We start from the raw sequence: 25,579 nt of genomic DNA, 5'->3' as shown, positions 1-25,579 counted from the left end.
TTTCTCTTAGTTAGGAAGTGAACAGAAATCTCTCTGAAGGGGACATACCGTATTGTTCGCCGTATAAGACGCCTTGGAATATAAGACGCACCCAATTTTAAAGGAGGAAAATCTAGAAAAAAAAGATTCTGAAAGATTATTCCCCTTCTGATCACTCATGTGCCATTCATACCGGTATTCCCCTTCTGATCACTCATGTGCCATTCGAATTCCCTTTCTGATCACTCTGTCCCTTTCAAATTCCCTTTCTGATCACTCTGTGTCATTCAAATTCCCCTTCTGATCACTCTGTGCTTTTTTTCCACTGTACGGCAGTTAGGACAGGGAACAGCAGGTGGCGCTGTGCTGGCTTCTTTCGCTCTGCACTACAGACAGGAGAAGAAACGCGCTGCTCAGAGAGAAGAGACACACGCTGCATGCAGCCAGCGAGGAGAAGAGACACACGCAGGATCGGGTATCGGGTGAGTATATTATTTTAATTATTTTATAACACATTTGTCATATAGGACGCACTAACTTCCCCCCCCCCCCCCAGTTTTGGGGAAGAAAAAGTGCATCTTATACGGCAAAAAATACGGTAGACCGGAATAAAAAAATCCTTTCATGTTCCAAAAATAAAAAATTCTATCTTTGTTGGAACATAGAGTACATTGACTACCCCCATTACGAAAAGGAAAATCTTAGAATTCATATTATTTAAGTTGTGCTACTGCTCTTAAAATGGCATTAACTTCCACCAAGATAATAAAAGGCTAAAAAATGACCTATAATTTTTAATAAGTGTGCTTTATATATATACAGTATAAATGGCAGTTATATAGTACATATTTCCTCTCCATGGAGTACAGTGCTAGCTTTTTTTAATGAATATTTCTTAATGCCAGTCATTTCCTTGTCACCATTTTATTCAGGGCATATCCTCATCCAGCTTTCACATAATTATTTTCTTTGCCAGCCTCCATGATGACGCACCCACAACACCCCACACATGCAAGCCTAGTGATATAGCTAGGAAATATTTGTGTTTACTGGTGGCCTTAATAGCAGCAATGAAGGTGATGAAATACCCGCAGGAAATAAAAACATTTAAGAAAAATGGCGCTATTATAAATGATGGGCAGGATGGAAGATGGAGCACTGGATCACTGAACTGCATTGTCTCAGTAGACTACAAGAGAACCCTTTTTTTTCACCATATACAGTAAAAAATAGTCTCAAAAAATTTGAAGCATCGTAACCAATTTACTTTTAGTTTACTTTAACCAAACCCGAACTTGTGCTGCATCCTCTTACCTTGAGCTTTTTAATATAAACTTCCCTAAATTTTCCTCTTTTAGTATCACACTCAGTATAGTCCTTAATTCAAAGTCAATCAGGTCATGATGCTTGTCTAGTCTAATTCCTGTTTATATGCTTTAAGCACTTACAACCTTTATTCTTTTTCTTTTTTATAATTATTTCTTTATTACTACATTTTTCATAGGAAGCTGGACTGAAACTATAAATAATTTGCATTAAAGTAGCTTTACGGTTCATGAATTTTCATCTGACAGTAGAGACGCCACCAATAGCAGCCCATGAACGGTAATATGGTCATGATTTATTGTAATTCCAGATTGTGCTCCTTTAATTTGTCATTATAAGGAGACAGTTTATTAAATACTCAGCTCAGGTGGTGGAAACATATGAAAAATGATTGTGGATTGCAAAAATGTGGAAATCGATGAGCCATAATCATTGCATTAGTAGAGCAATTGTGTGAGAGAGGGCCATCCCTAAGTTGCTGCCTCCTTCTGTATTTCTTTCAAAGATTACGCTAATTCATTTCAATGACCTTAGGTAATGTTGTTTATTAGGACTTGACATTTACCAAGAAGTCATAAATCAAGGAGCTCTGGTGCACAGATAAATCCTATTTACTATACGTCTATTTTCTTCACCACAGAAAACACATTTGTTATGTGATCCTTGACTTGTATATACTTTGCTGTTAAAGGTCTTTGTTGCATAGAATGCTGTGTTACTTTTTTATGGAAGCTGGGAAAGATTTATATGGATGTTTTAAAGCTTTAAATATTATCTTTTTAATTATTTGCATATCTAAAATTACATAATAATGAAAGTGCCAAACCTAAGAAAGCAATGAATCACAGGGGGTGATTTACCAATGGAATTTAGGCTGTTTAATTACCAAAGTGAATGATCACCCTGCATGGGATATTGCACTTAAATTAGTGAATGTGGTGCTAATTCAGATTGCAGTGCAAGATCACCCAATCACTTGCAAAGAATTTTAAAAAGACAGAAGTAGAAGCTTTATGTGATCTACTAAGCTATATAAAATATACTTATTGCAGCTTTTTTCAAAATAAACATATCAATAATTACAAGAAACCCTCAGGAACCAGTTGAGTAGTAAATAAGTTATACCCACTCTATGTATTAAACATTACAATAACTTTATTGATCCCAATATATCATAAAAACATCAGCATTAGTTTAAGAAAAAACATTTTTCAAATCATATATACAATTACACACATTAGTTTTAAGACACCTAACTATATGTTTAGACTTCCACATATAGTTGCTGGTCCTTATATCAACTTTATACATTGCAGAATATTTAGCTATGAATCCTTTGGGTATGTAGAAAATTATTAAGGTCATATTCCTGTGCACCTACAGTACACAAAATCTACCAACTACAACAACATGATCCCTCTCACTGGCATATTAAGAAACACTGCAACCCTCCGACATCCCTACATAAGTTCAGCACTCTTTTCAAATCACAGATGTACTGATGCAGCAAGTTTTTGCTATGCCATGTTTCCATTTAGACTTCATGAGAACGCAGTGAGCCAAACTTCCCTTAGCTTAATAAAAATTTTTTAAAGAATACTCGTTCACATGAAAATTTGAAAAAACATGATTTTTGCTTGCACTAGATTAAATGACTAAATTCAGAAAAGCATCGGCTCATTCACTAAGCTAAGTGAATTGTCCCTTGCAGAGGCATTGTCCTTCCTATTGTCTTCCTCCCAGAGCTATTTTTGTTTGCTCTTTTGTCAAATAATGCGGTATTTTAATTTTTTTTGTTTAGAATTGTCTGTTTTCAAACTTTTGTTTGCATAAAGATACAATCAATAAATTACAGGAAGCGTAGCATATTTCTTTTTTTGTAATGTCCTGTAACACATTGTTTTCTTTCACCGTGCTGCTTTAGGATGTTTTATAGAAACTTAATTAAAAACATCATTCTATTTTTATTTCACATAAAGCCACCCCATGGGGTTTATTGTGTTCTTTTTATTGTTACAGCTGTTTGAATGTTGTAAGATCTTGGAAAAAGAGGCAGTAATGCCAGTTAGTATATTTTTATGGTCATGTAACTTTACCAATAAATGTTGCAGAATTTTAGGCACTTTTCCTAGGTTAAGTAAAGGCTTCGGGTACTTATCCTTTATTCTGGATATTTACCATCTGTGTTTCCATTGGCTGAGCTTTTTCTATTGTTTTCTACACAGCTATAATATTTATCAATAAAAGAATAATTCCAGGCACCCAGTAAATCCGATCAATACTGATGCTTCCAACAAGCACAAAAGCTGTTCTATAATAAAAAACTTCATGCATTTTACCAAAAGGTAAAATCCTCGCAGAAATGTTTAAATATTTTAGATTATGGAAAGGCCTAGGATTTTAAAACTACATTGTTTTGCTATCTTTATCACCATTGTGGAACTTTCTCCCCTGTTTCTGTTCTGATGATCCTTAGTACAAGGCAGGAGAAGCATTTCTTATTTTTATAGTTCAGTTGGTCTTTTGGTCTGTTGGTCTAACCAACCCCTACACCCACTTATAATCACCTTTGCAGCTCTGACCACTATTCATTCCTCCATCATAGCAAATGCAAAAAAAAGTAATTGCAGCCCAGGTATGGAGGAGCATGTGTTCCCCTTCTTCTATGCATAGCTTTTTTCATATGACGTGTGGGGACAACATCAATCTTTTGATGTGGCTGGTATAGAGAAAGGTGCAGCAGGAGGACACAAAAAAGTGAAAAGAAGTGGCTGGGGAGCAGCTAAGAAAATCATTGGGCAAGGTGTACTTTTACCACTTCCTGCTCCATATGTTTTGACAACTTTCTTAGCTATATAGTATAGTATAATACAAGAAAATAGAACAAATAATTGGAGTCCAAAGTACAAATCTTGAGATTTGGAAATGCTTCCTGGAAAACGTATATATTTTTCTCATTTAGCATTGCCTGAAGTCCCATTACCTGTACATTGTACTCCAAAAAACTTCTCTTGTGGTACTTTCTACACTAATTAAAAGTGTCATCTACCCACTGATTATGCCCAGTAGACAACAGACATAGAATATTGCTGTAGTGCTACAAAGATTGTGTGATGTTTTAAAAAACCCATTGTGTGGAACATTAATTTTCATACCAAAAGTGCATTTACCCAGTAGTAATTTCTCCTATTGAAGTTCATTATTAAAAAGAATGGAATAATGCAATATTTATTTTTCAATTTTTATGTCTTCTCATGTGGGGAATAATAAAATACATTTTCCCTTTTACCTCTCCTGGGATACTAAATGATAGGCAGCAAATGGATCACCTTTTTCGCACTGCCTTCTGCAAACCATGCATGTTAAAAACCTTAAAGGACTTTTCAAATTCTCTGAGCATCAGATGTTCACCTTGCCAATTACTGAATTGCCTCTGGGATCAGAATGATCACTAAAAATAAAAACTGCTAACATCCAGTCAAGGGACTAGCAGGTCATTATTACTTTGGCACCTGCAGAACAGCATTTTAAATTACACCAAAGCAAGCAAAATGTGTACTACAACTTTGTGTACTGAGTTCATATTCTTTATTTTATTCACCAAATCTCAGTGAAGAAAAGATTGGTCTAACCCATGAATGACTGTCTGTACCTTATTATATTTATATATATTATGTAACATCATTTTAAAAGTGTTTATAGAAATGCTGGTAACCCTTCTTCATATCTTTATTCTTTTCTTTTTTTTTTTTGTTGCTGTTTCATGCACAAATGTTATGTTAGTGTTACAATTGTGGTGTTATTATATTTTGTACGTATATATATATATATATATCCAATCTTGACTTACTACTGCTTTCCAGAGGTGTTAATGAAAACACTTCACAGCTCCTTTCCACAAAGTCTGTAAGTTGGCCAACTCAATACAACCAATGTACCGTAGTTAATATGTTGCCACAATGGTAGTTAAATACTGAGCCACTGAAAAATCCCTTTAAAAGTTACTGAATAAATCAATATTTAATACCATAGCAAAAAAAATAAGCTTGAAAAACTTGAAAAAAATCATGTTGAAAATCATTTTATAGTAAACCGTGCATTAACTGTAATAGCTTGAAATGTGTGCGGAACCAAAATACACTATAATTTGCCTTTCTTTCCAGGCAAAACCTTCAAATCATCACATACTCTTTGAAGATAGTCATGGAGTCATGGAGGATCTATGTTGTAGGATTTGCTAATCCACTTATCATGATTTTTTGTATTATTGTCACTTTTTTACTGGTATAGTGGGTTATACTTTAGCATCTTAGATAGTTTGAACACATCAAGGGATAGTGGTATCATGGATTGGTTGAAAAGTTTTGAATTTTATTTTTATGGTATTTTGACGGTTCATATTTTATGTTATCAGACCGATGAGAATAATTGATTGGTTACTGAGAAACACTCCAGATGCTGCTGCTCTTGTTGTTACCACCCAAATTGGGTGAGGCTCTACATTGTACTAAATTTGTGAAACATTGTTTTTGACATAGGATTTGTGTATTGTTTTTATTTTAGATATCCCTGTTTTTTCCTGAAAAAGCAAAACTAGTCTGTGAAAAGCGTTAAAACATACAGGGTATACCCCTTTAAGGGTGACCCCGACGGGAATATTATGTTTGGTTTGCATGGTTTTAAGATTTTATATGTTAGGAATTTTAATGTTATTTAATAAAGGACAATGTTGTTTATTTAAGTTTAATGTTTTACATTTACAAAATATTTCTACATTTGAATTGATTGGCCTGAAGGTCCCATTGTATTATGAAATCGTTCAGATTTTGATGTGTGGTGCTTCATATTAGGGATGTGGCCTTGATAAATGAAACAGGTCAGTTAATATATTATTATGATTAAAACCTTCAAATCATATGCACTTTGCAAATATGCCAAGCAGTCAATCCTGACCTCACTGTAGCATGACTGTAAAGGAGATAGTAAATTCACTCATCACCTCCAATGATAGAGACATGGGACCTGATTTATTAAAGATCTCCAAGAGTGGAAAAGACTATCATGGTAGTTAAAAAAATAAAGGCTTACCTGATCCCATCGCCATCCTCCAGTGTCCATGGCCATCCTCTGGCCGTGTCTTCTTCGTCGATCTGTGTCCCTGGCGAGTGCGCTGACGTTCCCGGGAGTTCCTGGTAACATAGGTGTATGCAGCTGTCGCTAGGGGCATAGCGGGAATTTCAAATAATTTTGTATTGCACTTAATACAAAATAACTTTATTAAATGCAATACACTGGATTTATATGTCTAAAAGCAGTACATTGTCTTTCATGAAAATTTATTTTATAGTATAATATAATAGAGTATAATAAAGTTTGAAACACCAAATCATGTCAAAGTTTAATATTACATTTATTTTTTTAAAAATTATTTAATTTATTATTTTGACATGATTTTGCGTTTCAAACTTTATTATACTCTATTATTTATACTGTAAAAAATAATTTCATGAAAAACAACGTACCGCTTTCAGGCTTTTTTTTTCTATAAATCCATACAGAAATGAACTGCCCAGGAGGTTAAAAAAGGTAGCAAATGACAGACAGATACAAACAATGACACAGGAGGAGGAGAGCACCCTGCCCAAAGGAGCTTACAATCTAAGAGGTAGGAGAAACCGCACACACTAGTAGGGGGGATATAGAATGGTGGTTAAGTGGTGAGGGTTTAAGGCTATGTACATACGTGCAATCACTGTCATTGGAAAGGAACAATAATGATGGATCATTCGATCATCATTACCAAAACAGTGCGTCGCTGGAAACAAATGACCGTCCTGGTAGATCCGTTTTGGCGACAATCATTCACTATCTATTGTGTGTACAGTCATTCAGTGATCGTGGATGATTCTGCAGTACACTTTCTCCGCTACACATCACTTCCTGCATCATTCAAACAATCTACTGTGTGTATGTTATAATAATCATAAATAATTGTTGATCTGTTGTTCATTTTCTAACAACAATTATTGCCTAACCTAAGAGACAGAGTAAGACGGGTATGAAAGTTTGAAAAAATGGGTTTTGATTGCTCTTTCAAATGTGCAGAAAGTAGGAGCAAGCCAAATAGGAAATAGTAGACCATTCCAGGGAGTCGGGGCAGCTCTAGAAAAGACTTGGAGCCGATGAGGTTATGAGTGAGGAAGTCATTAGTAGGTCATTGGAGCAGCAAAAGTGCAGCTAGGGGAGTATTTTTCTACCAGGTTAGAAAGGTAAGTTGGCAAAAGCTGTGGAGGGATTTGAAGGTAAAGCATCAGGGCTTGATATTGATTCTAAGCTGAAATGGAAGCCAATATAGAGAGTTTTTTCAGGATAGTCTGTTTTCTCCATTCTTGGAGAACTTGAACTTGACAGAAGCTTGTCTTTCAGCCTAGGCCTTCTCATTTGGAGTTCAGTTATAATTGTATTTTCCATAAATGCCATTGCTAGATCACTGCGTTAATAGATTTATTAATTTATTGTTTATTTTGATCTTCTTTATGTTTAAATTAACTAGAAAATATGTCTACTTGTGATATACTTTGGTCTAGCTTCGAAAGCATGTCATGCTCATAATGTTGCCTTGTCAATGTATCATGCACATTTAAGATCAATCAACCAGAAAAGCCTTTAATTCCACTTCTGGACAGCCACTTAAATTACTTCCAATTCATCCCAGTTTGCTTTTTAACTTTTGCCTTTACTGATTGCTAAAAATCATTCCATCTTCTTCTCACAGTTAGGGCAAAGTGTGATGTGGGTTATGCAATTTTTATTAAACTGATTTTAAATCATCTCATGAAATGACTAGAATATTTGTGTTGCTCCTACTGGAATGGATTATAATAGAAGTGTACAGCACTACACATGAGTAATCATTCTGACTACCAAGTACTCAACGTTCCTCCACTTAAATTGCAATGTTTAAGATTTGGTGACATTTGTGTTTAAAGTTGTTTTATTGTTTCTTAGATTGTGCCTGCATTCTGTTTTTTAATTAATTCAAGCTCAAATATCTCAGTAACTGGGCAAAGGATGGATGTGTTTTAATTATCTGAAAGATCATAAAAGAAAGAGAATAGAAAAGTATTCACACTGGGAAAGGCATGCCAAGTGCTGCAGCCAGGTTTCAGTGAACATTACAAATTCTATGAGCTTTTCAATCCAGCAGAGGGTAAAATGAGTCACAGTTTCAATGCGGATGATCTAAGCGTGATTTGCATTATTATTCAGGCTCTTATCTAAATAAACAGATTAGACTTTGGAAAAATTAAAAAAGTACTTTTAAAACAAATATTGCATTAACCATTTAACTGCAAACATGAAAGGAAAAGGAAGGAAATACATGTCATGCATGTTATTACTGTAAATATATTCTTCTACAGTTTAAGTGCAGAAAGTTATTTTACATTTCATACCAGAGCTTGAAACACTTAATTCTAATAGTCTGAGTAAAAAAAAATATTCATCCTACAGCCTAGTTTGCTTTTTAGTGAATGCAGTTAAATTGAGTTAAGTTCTAGGATATTTAACGTGTTTGTTATTATGAAGCTAAAAGGAGGGAGGCGGAAAGGACCTTGGCATACTGGGGCAGCACTGATTGTTACATGGAAATTAAAATTGCTCAATGTGAGTTTTCTAGTTTGTCTTACCATATTTGAGCATGGTCTTACATAATGTGCATAGGCAAAATGTCCAGATTGTGTAACTGCCATTTTATGTATCTGGTAACGTTACACTTTTAAACAAATTATTCTTTTAGGAGTTTAAATGAGCAGGTAATACTGGTAGCAGTACTCAAGCTTGTTGTAGGTGGTTTAGGGCAGAATCGAAGACTTATATACAAGAAAGCTCTGATAAAGAATATATGGCTCTGTGTCCTCTTGTAAAGTGTTACAGGGAGCAAACAGCTAAAATCTGTCAAACCAGAGACCACTGCATTTCCAGGGCATGATATTTTTAAGGCATTAAACCTGACATTCCCCGGTGGAGATTCAGTTACTGCCATTGAAACACATGGATCTGGAAGACACAGGCACAGTGTTTAGTCTTTTGAAAAATCACTACAACTTTTATTAAATAAAAATAACAGAGACTTTCCTTGTTTTCTTGTTTTATACAGCAGCCAAATGCTAATAACTAAGGTAAAGAGATCTTTATAGACTATTTTGATGGTCTTACATTCATGGTTTTAGTTTGACCTCAGTTTAAGATGCTTCTGAGATCATTTAGAATTCATTGACAGGTGCATGAGATCTGCAATTGGCCTCCTCCTGACCTGCAACCTACATCAAGCAAGATTAGGGACCACATAAATTGTTAATAATCAATGTTTATATGATATGAACAAAAGCATGGTGACATGGTGTTATCCATATCAGTGCTAACAGGGACCATACACCCAGCAGTTCACTACTGAGAAAAGTTTAGTTCCCTAAATAAGATATATCTAACATCACCCTGAGTGTCACTGTTAAAGTTTCCTGATTTCTTGCTATTTAACTACGCTTGATTTTGATATATTTGGTGTTTGCTATATTTACTTCATTAGTTTTCGCTAGTGTTCAGGACCTAGCCTGAATCTATGATAGGATGGACTGCTTTTTGCTCGTTTTTTCTTTCCTGTTCTGTTATATTACAGATTTTCATTTTACTTTGGTTTTACAAAGATAATTGCCTATTTAGTTCACTGATCAGTCAGTGTGTTTTTTGCACTACACACTTAATACCCATCACTTTTTTCATGTGTTTCACAACAGAAAGTCAGCAGGAATTCATGCAGTCAAAACACATCTAGATGTGAGACCCAAATTGTGGATTGTTCTATGAATCATGAATCTATCCAAGTTAACACATGAATAAATATTTCAATCCACTTGGCATGTAGGAACCAGTTATAGAATAATTGTGCTAAGAATGAAATTCTTTGCTGGTTTTATGTAGCAACATACATTGGTCATATCAGTGCATTGATTGATTATATATATATATATATATATATATACAGTAAATAGTCAGTGTATGTATTAACTAATTCACATTTGGTCCAGAATAATACCTAAGGGTTCACAAACCACTATGTGGTATTTTGTGTGAATGGAAATACAAATATATATATACTGTATATATAGTAACTGGACAAGCTGCACAGAAAAAATATTAAACAAATAAGCAATTAATATTTAAACTGCTTGGAAATTGTTTTAATTGTTTCTTTAAAAACTTTTAAATATCAGTAACAAGTCCCATTCTTCTGCAGTTCAGTGATAAAGTAATATGGAGTGAAAAGTAACCGGATGGTTCTGTGATCCTTTTAAGGGATGTGGAAACAGCTCGCATTTACCTTTTGAACTTTAGTCCTGACTAATTTATAGAAGCAAGCATACCATTAGCTTATTATTCATCACATGGTTTAATGTGTCTTAACACACTTGTGTGAATGGTTTCTTAGTATACTCTGCATGAAATTACACGAATCTAGCTTCTAATCACATAAGTTTCATCAACAAGCTCAATTATTGTTGATTTAGAACCGTAAAAGCTCAGCTAATGGCCTCTTTGAAAAAAAACAGAAAACTTTGACCTTTACTAATTCACTAAAAAAGAACTCTGGTATAATTAAAGCTGGATGGTGTTAAAAACCAAACAGCATTTAAAAATTTCAAATATATATATAAAAAAAGCATTTACTGGAAATGTGCAAGCAACTAATGTGCAAATTGGGGTCACTGTGTGTCTGTGATAACTTTTTTGCTATGGCATGATTGATATCACAGCTCTTACAAAAGTCTGTGATGTGTAATGAATCAAGTGATTGCCACATATTCTACAAAATGCCACATATTGAAATTAGGGTGTAATGCTTTGCCTTACCATTTTTTTTCTTTTGCATCAGTTTTTGAATGTTTATCTTTGTTTAAAGTACAGTATTAAGAGTGTGTGTGTGTGGGGATAAAAATTCTCTATTAGGAATTATTATATTTGTTTTAAACTGTCCTTTGAACTGTGAAATTACAAAATTACCATAGCATAGTTCCAACCTAGTAATTTGTAAATACTTAACAACTAGGCTCACTTCTTTATTTTGTTCCCCTGCTCCTTACGGCAGGGGAACAGGGAATTGCCAAAATCTCATGAGAAGATACATCTGCACTGTGTTTAGGCATCACACATGGAACCCAGCATACATTAGTATCTCACAGGAGACTGGTCACCCTCTGTAGTACAGAAGCTGGGGGAAAGGTACATTTATTTTTAAACATAGTTTTCCTAATGTTTTTTTTTTTTATTCTTTGCCACATTTTAGCATGGTTAAGAAGACCTTGCTTGTAGTGCAAGACCTGCATTTATTACCAGGAACCACATGATCACAATGGTTTTGTCAAACATATTGGCCCTTGTTTATTTAATTAAATAAATATTAATTATTTGTTAATAAATTAGGCCCATTATGTAATTGACCTTGCCAGAATGAAAACAAGGCTGATGGGATTTGCATATTACTATGATGGGCAGCATTATAACAGAAATGTGCAAAAATTAGGAAGAGATAAGCAAACTTTGTAAATGTGTAGAAGCTTTGCTTTTCAGGCTAAGATATGACTGTGACAGCTTTATATCTGCAATCCCCAACTATTTTCCTCAGTAATATAGTCTCTTTAGGCTACTCACATAACATGACATAAAAGGGCAATCAGGTGCCCAGACATGAACTACGTATTCCCAGTGCAGAATGCCTTCAGACAACAGCAAGTTGCTTCATTCACTTCTGTTAAAGTTTCTGGGCTTTTCAAAACAGTAGTCCTAAATTAATGGACAAGAACATAAGACACTTCACTTCAAAAATATTTTTTGCTTGAGACGGCTTTGATGGTAATGATGGAAGCCTGGACCAAAAATGGTTGCACATTCTTGAAATGACCTGCAACAAATTCCACCTCCATTATTTGGATCTCTGCATCCCTGTCTGCTTTTATCCCCGATCTGGAAGTTAGTCCTGCTATGAATATCTGGATATATAGAAGTGTGACGTGATATTGTCCTCATCACATTACACTTCTATGCTTTTAAAGTTCCTAAAAACTTTAATACTATCAGCAATCCCCTTGCACAAGGGATGATCTATTCCTATTGATTCTAGATCACCCCACCCCCTCCCAATGATAAAGTGTGACATGATGCTTTTAGGATACACTCAAACATACCATCTACCCACCAAGCATAAGCAATTGCATTGAATGGTTGTCTTTAAACTAATTAGCCAGAAAATTAAGAAGTCAGAGAAGAATTGCAGCAAAACGATGAACAAAGGAGCCACTTAATACACTAAGGTGTCGATAATATATGGACTCTCCCAACTGCTATCTACAATTCATACGTTTCAGTTACAAAACTTCAGAATTTTAAAATATACTCCTTTTTTATGGTATGATTTAGCCTATTCATTTTCCTATTGACTCCAAATGTGAAAATGTGTACAGTTTAGCAAACCTTAGGTGAATATTGAGTGAAAACATTAAAAAAAATAGACTCCTAAAGAGTTAAAGTAATTGTATAGCTTTTATGTGCTGTACAACCTTTTTAGATCTTGGGACATAAATGATATAAGATAAGCAGCATCAAGTACCAAAATGTTGTTAATGTAGACACTTTGATTATATCCTATTACATGAACAGATTTACAGTAGCTCCTCGGCTTTATTGGTGCTAGTGGACTAGTATTTGTATTTATAGGAGAAGGGTCCTCTCCTCCTGTATCACTGTCTGTATTAGTCTGTCATTTGCAATCCCTATTTAATGTACAGCGCTGCGTAATATGTTGGCGCTATATAAATCCTGTTTAATAATAATAATAATAATGTATTGCTGAAGTACAGCACCGCAGAGACTGTATTACATTGCCATGCACCAGAACATACATGCTAAAGTGTCCTCTGTTAGTCAAGCCGCCCTGCATGCTGCTCATGGGGACATGCTGAGTGCAGTGAGGCAAGGATTTATCATCTGCAAATACATCATCATATTGAGTAGTACAGTGTAGCTCTAGCTGTCTTGCCCTTCAGAGAGTTGTATAATTCCTTGCACAGCAAATTGTTTCATGATATCTTTAAAATGTACTAAGTAAGCCCTTGATGCAGCTGTTAAATATACCAAGAAGCCACTCTGGTCCACATTACTGCTCTGTCTTCATTCCAGGTCATATTTGTGTGCCAGGCGTAACAAAAACCTGTGGATATCACCTGCTAGGATCAAGCGTGTGCAAGTAATAGTATTTCAGTGTTGGTTAATTTCAACACTAACACCCGTACATCCCCTACAGACCAATGTATTTTTTACATGTCTGCTATGAGCTTGTTTATTTAGCAATTACTTTGTCTTTACATGATGTAACACATATCATTTTTTGGCAAAGTTATCTTTTTGTGATATTGTCTTGCCAAAAAGATTTTATTTTTCTGCTATTCACAGACAAAAAAATATAGCAAAACAAAAGAAGTGTCTACATCAATCAAAATAAAATGTATACACTTCATTCTATAGTTTGTCCTGTTTATAATCATACTAAAAATATAATTCTGGTGCAAAACAGAAAATTACACATGAAAAAGATTTTTTTTAATTTTCAAATGTGTGCTTTATACTTTTTATATGCAGTTTTCAACAAATTTAAATTACAAAGTTGCACTCATGTGTGTCTGTTCTATCAGCATCAACTTTTTAATTTCTGAATGGCAGAAAATGGATAATTCCTAACTGTGATGACCTAGGTGTTTATAACTATAATATAATTATAGGTATTTGACCTAGGTATTTTTAATTAGACCCAAGAGAGCTATGAGGTTCTCAGGCTTCTACAGGAAGCTCATTAGGACACCAACACTTTTCCTGATCTGTAATAAAGTATGTAATACATAACCCAATTTCATTTTATTTTTCTAACTTACATACCTGCTTTCCATTGGATATTCCCAACTATGTTCCCACTTCTCTGGTAGATTCAAGCTACTACATATGACTACCTCATATTCATGACATTTGTACATTCGTTTAGATCTCAGTTCTTTAGATGTATGTATGCTTGATGTATTGTTTGTGAAGCAAAGTGAAGAGGTATGAAATAGCCCTTACTGTGCAATTAGAAAATGTAGAATAGCTAGAAAGTAAATATGTTTTATTTAGAGAATATATTTTTCTTCTAGTAGATATTACACTGTCAGCATCATAAATGCTAAAAGCAGTAATATACAATAGTAAATGTACATATTTCATATATTTATACAGTTTATGATATACCTGTTTCATAAATAAAATACAATACAGATCATGGCTAGGATAGCCATAGAGCTAGGGCTGGCTCAGGGTTGCCTCAGGATCAAGGCTACCAGCAGCTGGCATATTTACCAGTATCCATGTGCTTGTACATTACTGCTTACTGTACCCCCCATTCATTCTCTACAGGGCTGCTGTGGAGAAAAGGAAATTATAGCGCCTCCCCAGAGGTAGGAGTTCACTGAGATGAGGAAGCTGTAACCACTCAGAAACCTCATGGTCAGTCCTAAAATAGTCTTAAAATGGAGTAGGGTTGGACGTACGAGTTTTAAAACAGACCTATTACACAAATTACAATATGACATAGCTTTAGGAAATAATATTTCTGGGAAAATGACAAACCATATAACTCTGTTGCCAATATATACCTGTGAACATTCAGGAGGACAAGTCATGAGCAGACTACTAGTGCTACTTGCACAAGCCATGGCACAAAACTACAGAGAATGTAGAGCTTCCAACATAATTTATGTGCCACATTTAGGTGCCACACAGAACATCCAGAAGGATAATATCACATATTGTGTCACAGCTAAAAGACCAAAATCAGCTTGGTTGGCTCCTTTCTTTTCCTTCTCAAACTGACACCTGAACTTCAGGCCATTACAGGAGTGCTAAAAGCAGCCTATATATAATGGAGCCTGTGGCTTTGTTGTTTATATACATAATGCTGATTGATTGACCCTCCCTCGCACCCCTGTACATTTTCTCTTAAATTTCAATCCCTGAAGCTAAGGAAATTTCACAAGCAACTAATGTATAATTTGATAGCCCTTCAGATCTGAGATTAGCAATTCAACCTACCCATACTGTATTAACAAAATATAGTCTTCTATGGCTGTGGAACACCTCTAAGACCACTATGGAATTGACCATTTACCTATATCAGTTCTATAATGTTGTTAAACTTTACCTCTTTCTCTAAAAACGTGTATTAAAAATTTGCAAAACTGAAAATCTGTTTGAAAAAACATGCATAAAAATTCTAGCATTCATAGGAAAAATGGAAGGACCTCTTGCAACCTAAAATAATAAAAAAAAACTCTCCAACTTGCTGTGACAATCTGCATTTCATTCTAGTGGGCAAAAGAGGTCCTAGTTCAGCAAAGACAAATGATGGAACTGTTCACAGGAGTTAATTTATTCCAGAACATTCAAGGCAACTAGTTTTCCTGGCAACTAAAGCTCACGCTGCACATAGGCAGCCCAGCTTTGATGCCAAAAACCTCGAGGTGATCAGGCAGGTAAGACACATTTTTGCAAAAATTACATTGCTTGTCTCTTTCTGCAATAATGACCTGCCTGATCAATTTTATTAATCTTTAATTAAGCTTTAATACTCCTAATTGTGAACATAAACAGCACCTAATGGATTGCTCACACAATACAATTTAGAAAGGCAGCATGGTGGCTCAAAGGTTAGCAATTTGGCATTTACACACTAGGTCCCAGATCCGAGTCTCGGCCAGGACACTATCTGCATGGAGTGTACATGTTCTCCCCGTGTTTGCGTGGGTTTCCCCTGGGTACCCTGCTTTACTTTCACATTTCAAAAACATTCAGTGAGGTAATTGGCTTCTCCCCCCAAAAATTGACCTTAGACTGTGGTAATGACTTATGACTATTGTAGGGACATTGGTTTGTGAGCCCCTTTGAGGCACAGCTATTTTGAAACTAAATAAATACTAATTATTAGGAAGAAGAAGAAAAAAGGACTCTAAAACATAGGCAGACAAAATATATCAAATTGTACTTGTTTAGTACAAGGGTGCCCAAACTATGGCCCACCGAGCTGCCAGATCTGGCCCTCTCCTCATTCCCTCTCTGCTCTCTCTGCTCATTGTCTTGCAGGGGATGGGGCACGCACATGTCATATTTTTTCTATAAGATTGTGCTACCAGAAGAGAGAGCTTCCTGAGCATGCTCAGTGTTAGCTCCCTGAGAGTGGGCATGTACTACAGACCTGGCAGTCAGCCTTGTCTGCTCTCTGCCCACCTTGTGCTGTGAGATAATCCCAGCAGCAACTGCATGAGAGCTGTGTCTGTGTGCATGCAGCTCAGTCATGCAGTCATTATCCCCATGTATAAACCTTCATATCTCCCACACTGATTGTCACAGAAATGTTAAATTTTCCGGGTACACAGGGGACCCTATAAGCTGCTACTAAACCAACATAACAAGTTGCCAGATACAGAGTCACAAGCAAAAAAATCCTAATAAGTTTTAGGTATATTTTCACCTCAAGGGGGGCTTTTTCAAGTCCCCAAACTGAGTTTGCATATTAAGGACCCCGGGGGGCCACTTTTATAGCAATGAGAATTAGTGTAATGCCAATTTGCACTGTGCTGTGGTGCCCCAAATATATACTAGCTCGCTCACAAAACTTCAAGGCTGTGTTCAGACTGGCGGTGAGGTTGCAGTGCTGTTACCCCTTCCTCATGCTATAGAACCCCGCTTAGGGGGAGATGTAGGGGGAGGTAACTGCAAGTGCAGGACAGGAACCCCCCAAAATTTTATAACTACAGTGCCATTACAAGGTATGAAAAACTATACCTGCCATACCGTGCTACCCTGTCACACATCGCTGGCCACTTACCTTCTGTAAACCCGAATTTATCAGGTACGGGGAGATGTAGGGACCTGAAGATGTAGTAGTAAGAACATGTCCCCCTTGACTATCTGTCACATGAATTCCATGTCTCTGGAAATATCCATTGCAGAGAGTACAAAAAAAGGTTAGCTGCCTCCTATAACTGACAGGACGCATTGTATGGTGTTGTTTCTGCTCTGTGGTACAGGAATGGTTAGCGGGAGACCAATATATAACCCGCTATCACTGTATGATAAATTTAGATTTGTATCTTTCATTAATAAAATGAGCATCAAATAGTGAGTGCAAAAATTCTTGATTTGTCATTTCATTTATTTGGTGCATGTTTGTTACGGTAACTAGAAACATTTCAATTTCATTTAATTTTAAATTCTACTTTTAAACATACATCTTTAATGTTTGTGTTAACTGTGGCCCGGGGGTTTTATCTCAATGTCAACAGTGGCCTCCAGGTGAAAAAAGGTTGGGAACCACTGCTTTAGTACATTAGCCTTATATTTTGTATTGCTACCTCATTGAAATGTTTTTATTTTAAATCCTGTGAACCAAACATCTACATATTTTTAGAATTATGCAGTAATATGTGCATGCTGTTTAGTTATAATGTTGAGCACTGATTAACATCACCATGGAAACCATAAACATAGCTTGATCTTTCCTGGTAATTATGTAATCATATCTTTAATGTGAAATGCTAATTGTTTTATTTTCTTTGCTTGTGCTGTAGTCTTTCACAGCGGGAATGGCAGGTGTGCTCACTTCTGCGTCTAACACAACTTAACCGTATGACTGGTAGCCAGTAAAAAAAGTCTACTGCCTGAATATAACATGGCAGAACCAAAACAAATGGGCATGACATTAATGTAAACTCTAAGCTATAATGGAAAAGTTAGTGGTTAGAAGAAATCTCACAGAGCTGATAAAATATTGTAGCAGAAATCCTTATGTTGTTAACCACCTGACAGTCCAATTGTGTGTAGTTCACATATAAAAGTTCATTGTGGAACTTTTTTTTTTTAGAAACAGGCTATTGAATTATAGCAATCAAAACAAAATAGTTCACCTAAACCCAGGATGAAGTTCTATCTCTGTTGAGTGGATTTGCTCACCAGCACCTCCCTCATTATCTAAAGCTACGTACACACTTCCAATTATTATCGTTGGAAAACGAACGACGAACGTTCATGCACGATATATATGAACGATCGTATAGCACCGATCCTGCACATAGAGTTAACGACACGATCGTTCGTAGATATTGTACACACAATAGATACGATCGTTTGAGCGATAGAGGAACTATGTGCACGACAGGAAAGTGAACGGACGTTCGTTCATCACGCATGCTCTGAACATGGACGATCAACGAACGACCGTACACACGAACGATGTTCAACGATCGTCGTCCAATCCGATCCGTCGGTCCGGTCGTTCGTTTCCAGCGACTTTCCTCGTTCGTCGGCGTCGTTGGTTACTTTTTTACGAACGATTTTTTGCCCAATCGATCGTTCGTCGTTCGATTGGAACGATAAAAATTGGAAGTGTGTACGCACCTTTAGTCCCACAGCAAACTGGAGGCTGGGAGTTAAAAGCCTTCCCCCAAGGTGGCAGCCCCAAGGCAAGGAACACAAGGAATGAAAATACCTTGACCCAGGCCCACACTGCTCCACAACTGGAGATCTAGAAGCTTGGAGAAGGCAACTTGGAATACAAAGATCTTATTCCAGTAGGCAGTTAGAATTACTGCTGGGACAATACCAAATATACAAATAGTATCTCCCATGTCAGTTCAGTCACCAGAGACGGTGGCTATAATGTGATATTGTATATATTGGATAAATTGTATTTTGAGGTTTCCTGATCTTTCCTGGCTTTTAAACATAACTCTGCAAAGTACTTGTTGCATTTAGATTTTATCATTTTCAAAAACTTATTTTTCTTTATGGGGAGCTGGAAAAGGGCTAAAACCTCTGTTTTTGAAAAGTTTTTATAGCTGTCTATGTCCCAACTAGGAATATTCACTCCCTCCTTGTGATCATAGTCATTGGGAAAGAAAATTGCATAATTTATAGTTGTCAAAGGAACATAGGGAGAAAGGAAATCTTCCAATGGGGTGAATTGATCATTTAGTTCTACTTCCTTTGTGTCTTTAGGAAAGGAAGTTAGGAGAGACCCCCTCTTTGGGAATCTTAACATGTTTTAATCTATCTCTTTTAGGTTTTAAACAAACTATATAGCATCTGCCTTAAAGTGAACTTTTAAAGTAGACTAATTGAACCAAATGTCCAAATGTGCACAGCATGTTCATTTCAGGAAAAGACAATTTAGTGTATGTACAAGACATTAGTCTTACTTTCTGTGTATTGTGTTTTATGTGGTGCAGGTATGGGCAAAGCTTGGTTCTTACACATTATCAATGGACTTAACGTAGGATGGGAGCTGGCAGCAAATTATTCAAAGTGTCAGCTTTAGAAAATGATATAATTTGCATTCATCAGCCCTCCTACCTTTAGAGACAGAAGGTTACTGAACAGTATAGCTGTCGTTAGCAGATTTTAAGCTATGAATCAATGGCAAAACATTGACAAATAATAGAGTTTGGTCCTTTGGGAGTGAAAATATAATAGTATGTAATAATTTCCCATTGTGGTGTCCAGCATAGCATAGTAAAATATTTGTACATGGGAGGAAATCCATGTTGAACAAGCAACAGTGTAAACTAATTAATCCCACATTGAATAGATAGCAAGTGACAGCCATTATTATCAACCCAATTAAAGATGTTTGCAGTCATGTCACATGCATTACTGAGATGAAAACCTGATGTTTCTCTTTGCATCTTTTTACAGGACCTGCTATTTAGTGTGTGTGCTCTGAATATTATTTCCACAATTGTATGTGCGCTGGCTACAGCAATGTGCTGCATGCAGATGGTTTCTGCTGATGTTCTACAGCTGGTGAGTAGCAAGACAGTTATTCAAATCTATATCTAATTTCCATATTATAGGAGATGTACTTGTAAAGCATTCTTAAATTGCTACAGAGCTCAAAAAAGGTATTTATGTGATCAAAACTTTTCTAATGTTATCAGACTCTGAGCACCAGAAACCTCTACACATTCATGTGCAACATGTGCTTAGAGGCCTTGGCATGATGTAGTATCAGAGTCACCATGTTCAATTATATGTATGTAACTGAACATGTATGGATAAGCAGGTATTAGAAAAATAAAAATTCTTGTTAAAAGAGTCTTGTTATCTAACCTCCGTTTAGGATATTGATCAAATCCCCAAGTTTAGGAGCAGTGGTATTGATGAAAGAGAGTTGAAAGAGAAGAAAAATTAACAGCTAACTACATTATAATGTTTTTTTATTTTTACATTCTTTCTGCTTCTGATGGCAGATTTTGATAGACTATCGTGTGTTTATATTGTTGTTGTACTAGTGATGCCCATATTGCAGTACTTTATGTTCTTTATGTACATCTATAAATATGTTACTATCATTTACTGCTGTTACCCTGGAGAAGTATTAAGTCACATCTGGTTTATTAATAATTAATTGTTGATCTCATAATTATTTATGTATTCTTCAGTATCTGTCGTTTGAAGAAGAGCAGCTCTAGGCCCAAACTGTTGTCACTGTTGAATACTTTGTATTGGACTTTGAAAATTAAATAAACTCAGCTCTGCAACCCTTTTCCAATTTAACCTGCTTGCATCCAAAAACACTCCAAAACAATATATATAATATATATTTATATATGTATATATATTAAGACATGTTATCAGTGTGTAAATATCAGCAGCAATAATTTGGTATTGTTAATAATTGATCACAATAACTGTTAACCTTATTAGTAAATATAAATTGGTAATATTTTCTGGAATCCTGAATCTTATTGAGGTAGACAGAGTGGTTTTTCTTCTTACATCACCGCTTCATTATTATCTTAGGTATGGCATTGTGGGCAGTGATGCAAGTAAGGAATATTTGGGATATACTTTCCCTGTCAGTCTCTCCCCTCATCTGGAGTCTCAAATATTTTACTATGATAGACTGGTAAAGCCTGCTAAAATTAATCTCTAAAATACATTTTACCAACATAGAAGACAACATATTTAAAGAGTAACTTTATCTTAAAAGAAAAAAATAGCTAATTTTACCAGTTTACTAATTTTTCTGAAAATGTATTATTTTCTGAAAATTCCCTGAGCACACCCCACTGGTAACTTACTTATGATCAGTCCCATCTATTGGTTTTCTCTACCTGATGCCACCCAGAGTTTACAAACAAAACCTCGGACCAGCTCTGCTTCACACAGTGAATGCAATGAAATATGCTTTGAAATGAATAGTATGATAATATACTGTGTTTATGATAATTGGTATACATTTATATTTGGAAAAACTTCCACAGAGAAAGTTAAAAGCAACCACAATATACAGTTGTGTGGAAAAACAAATTTTAACATATTTGCACAGGCAAGTATTAGGTCCGACAAATAAAGAGGATATACTTAAAAAGATTACAGATAAAATTGACATGGTACATTCATGTATTCATTCTCGTTATGTAAATTAATAAAAATGCAGGTTTGTTAAAGTTGAACTAAAAAAAAATTGCAACCAGGCAGGTTTTTTTAATTGCAGAAGGGACAAGCGACATTAACAGGTTACAGTAGCAGTAGACAAGTTTGGCATAAACCGAATTTTAGAAGATATAGAAATTAGTGAAAACGAGGGCTTGATGTGCAAACTTGAGTGATATCAATGAATTTTAATTGTAGTGATCATATAAAACAAAAAATATTAAATGTGATGGGCTTCAGTCAACATAGTGTGAAAGCCCAAAAGGTATAACGGTGGTTACATATCAAAAGGTCGTATATCATAGAGATCAATGTTGTCTCATTCCCAACGCGTTTTGCACAAAGGCTTCATCAGGGGATATGGAGACTTGTACTAAATATATCATAAATATCATTATTATCATATAATAAACAAAATTACAATGTGGCAAGCAAAATTAGAAATAAATATAATATATACAGAAAGCCATCGAGACTCGTACTAAACATATAATAATAAAACAAATTACAATGTACCAATTAAAGGTAAATAGAAGTGAATACAAAATATACAAAAAGAATACAAAGCCATGATATAATCATAAAGTTACCTTTCATATATATTGTGGCAAAACATGATCAATGGATATATTGATGTTATCTAAATTGTGTTAATATACAGTAATTCATTATAATATAAGTGTGATAAATCTAGGTAAGGTATTTAAGAAGAATGTATATAATTGTAAAAGATTTACTTGGTGTGATGAAGTAACCAAGAGATAGAAAGGGTGAAATACGATCTCTTGAAAGCTGAAGTTTTAAAAGTAGGTAATTAACCTCCAGTGCCCCGGGTTTAGGAAACATTTGTTACAGATACAAATGTATCATTTGTAAGAGATACTTATATTACAATGTCAGGAGGTTCTCCTGTGCTGGAGATCTTTCAATTATTGAAGCTGTGGCTGCATTCATTGAGAAGAGTGTGCGATCCCCGGGGCACTAGAGATTAATTAACATCTAATGCCCTGGGATCACAGAGGATTTCCAGGGCTGCATGATGCATGATCCTGTTCAGTGATTTCGACCTCTTAGCGAATCAGAAGGCCGTTCTCGCTTACATTTTTGGTAAGCGAGAAAGGCCCAATTGGCTGCGAGATCGATCTTAATATTCTTGGCGCTCATCGCTAGTAGCTGCCTATTTGCCTCCCAATATATAGAATGTGCGCTATACAGAGTGAAAAAACATTATTAGCACATGGCAATAAAGGTTCTGTTATATAAAAGACTGACTTACTCATGAAGGATATTTGAAGGCTAAACAGGTATCCCATTCGTTTGTTGATCAATGTCAGTGGATCTTTGAAATAAAAGGTCAAAAGCAGTCTAAACTAGTTGTTGCAACACTGGCAATCTGAAATTGAATTATGTTTTGAAAGAACAAAAACATGTGTATAAATTTAGTAATACTAAAAGGGTAATACATGTAGTAAATAGTATAAACTAGTGGAGACTCCCACCTAACACAGTGAGCTTTAAAAAGTACTGGTAGAAAACTATAGTGAAAGTTTAAATAATACATTAATGATTAGGATTGTCTCTACAGATATAATAGGAGAAAATAAAAAGGTTTATAGTTACTTATATGGATTATTGGAAGAGCTGCTGGATAATAGGGGATCTCAAAATTGTTTCCGGGGGAGTAATGAGAGAGAATCCCACTCATTTAAGACCTGAGTGCTATATGAAAGGTCATAAATAGGTCTAATAGCTGTATAAAAAAGCAGTCAAAAAAGGAGAAAAGGTAAGGTAACCTACTTCAATAGTTGGTAGAAGGTGGTAAAGATGGGATGTTTGCAGCCAGTCAAGAGAGGCTGGTGCTGCAAATGTCCCGTCCTTATAAATGGTTAACTTGGCATTTAGATTAGGAGATTTTAGATTTCGCCCATAGGCAGGAGGTTGTAGTGAAGGCGGATTTAGTGCCTGCTTCCGCCCTTACCTGTTGACTAATTGGTTGTTGTAATTGCATTTGCACAATTTAATGTGCATGCACAAAGAGGTTTTAAAGTCTAGAAGAGGGGACAGAAGTTATTTGTTACTCCTTAAGGTGTGAGCAACTTGTTGGGTCCCTCCCTGTCAAGACGCCCTCACCTACTTTGTGGAGGGAAATAATTCTCTCCAATGTAGGTCTTGGGCATTGGATATGTAGTTCCTTTGCCCAAACGGGGGACAAAGGGAAAAAGGAAGGAAAATAAAGAAAATAAATATAATAGGCGGTATATTACATCACATGTGTGGATGAACCATGTAATAAAAATTTTTGCGTTGAATGTTGTGCCATATTATATATTGGCAGCCCATATGAGCCATCTATACAAGTTGACATAACGTTTATTGTCATTAGATACATATTCAAAATACATACATATATACATATTTATAATGTACATACTCAACAAAGAATGACATTGCAAGTCAGGACCTCCATATTATTGTTTGTTGGCAAGTTTTTACATATTCTTTCTTTGCAGTATACGTAGGGTGTTACACCGGTCAGTTTTTGGGTAGTCCTCCCTTTGTTATCACTATCATTTGCTTCTTACAAGAAGCAATCCTTTCATTTTAAAATCTATTTAATCTTGTGTAAAAAAAAAAAAACAAAGCCACAACATACAATTCTCAGATGTGTGGTTAAACATAAAGTAAATTACCCAACCTTAAGATATTCTAATTTTTTTGTTATATTTTGTGTTTCATTTATTGTTTTGCTTAATTATTTTGATCTGTCCTGTTTTTAGTTTAGTATTTTTGTTCATGATTACACACACGCAATAAAGTTTAGGCTAAATTAGGCTAAGTGTTAATTACCAATTCCAAGTAAAAGAAGAAGAAAAATACACATTATAACTGTAAAATTAAATCTCCATTTCCTGCAGTGCGTGTTTTTCTGTGCAAACTGCCTCCTCTGAATTGAATAAGAAGGTAGCATTTGGTTGATGTGCACTCGGATTGCTGCTGCCCTTGATCATTTCTAACATCTAGAGACCACTTAGGTTGCCCAAAGACTGATTTACATCTCTGACTGTTTGTTTAGTCACTTACTTAAGAATTCTTATTGTCCAGCATCTGCCGTTATTGTCTACACAATTATTGTAATTCTTTCCTAATTCCCCCTGTGCAGTTTTGCAGACACTAAATGATAACGTCTCCTTTTTGGTAGTGAGTAATCTTTCATATGCCCATGCATGCAGAGTTCCCAGCAGATCTTGTGTTCTCCAGTTGTGGCATCTGCTCTAATGCTACATAGCACGTACTGCGGATTTTTAAACAGCAGGCAATGAAAAGGATTTCTAAGCAGGGAATTCTTTTCTTCCAATCACTAAATATTTTATTGCGTTTCCCTTGAAACCCATTGTATTAATTTTCAGGAAATACCTGCATGATAAAATAAATTGTTTACTTTTCATTTATAGCTGACAATAAACCTTTTGCCATTAGTAAGGGTAACCAAAAAAAACAAATAAAAATGCATTTTATAGTAAATACATTTTTATAGCTCAGCATACAAAAAAGCAGGGAAATCACTGCTGTGGTATATGGCCCTTATCCAGCTGCGAGGAGTCCAAGGTGACCAATTGCTTTGAGTCAGACTGGGATCTACAAGAGATCCCACTACATGGAAATCTGTATCTCAAACTATGATTTACTGTGAGCTTGCACCATTAAA

At 35.5% G+C, this 25,579-nt stretch overlaps 1 protein-coding gene across 1 annotated transcript in view; it reads left to right on the top strand.

The window, feature by feature from the left end:
* The window catches only part of ENTREP2 (endosomal transmembrane epsin interactor 2), a 402,743-nt gene that overhangs the window by 320,327 nt on the left and 56,837 nt on the right, over positions 1–25,579 (top strand). The window contains exon 5 of the mRNA XM_072402292.1: positions 20,131–20,238. Within this exon, the coding sequence (XP_072258393.1) occupies positions 20,131–20,238 (108 nt within the window). The remainder of the gene's footprint in view (positions 1–20,130; positions 20,239–25,579) is intronic.

The sequence above is a fragment of the Pyxicephalus adspersus genome, chromosome 2 (assembly GCF_032062135.1).
Source record: "Pyxicephalus adspersus chromosome 2, UCB_Pads_2.0, whole genome shotgun sequence".
In the NCBI taxonomy this organism is placed as follows: domain Eukaryota; kingdom Metazoa; phylum Chordata; class Amphibia; order Anura; family Pyxicephalidae; genus Pyxicephalus; species Pyxicephalus adspersus.
This window is presented reverse-complemented; position numbering and strand designations above follow the sequence as displayed.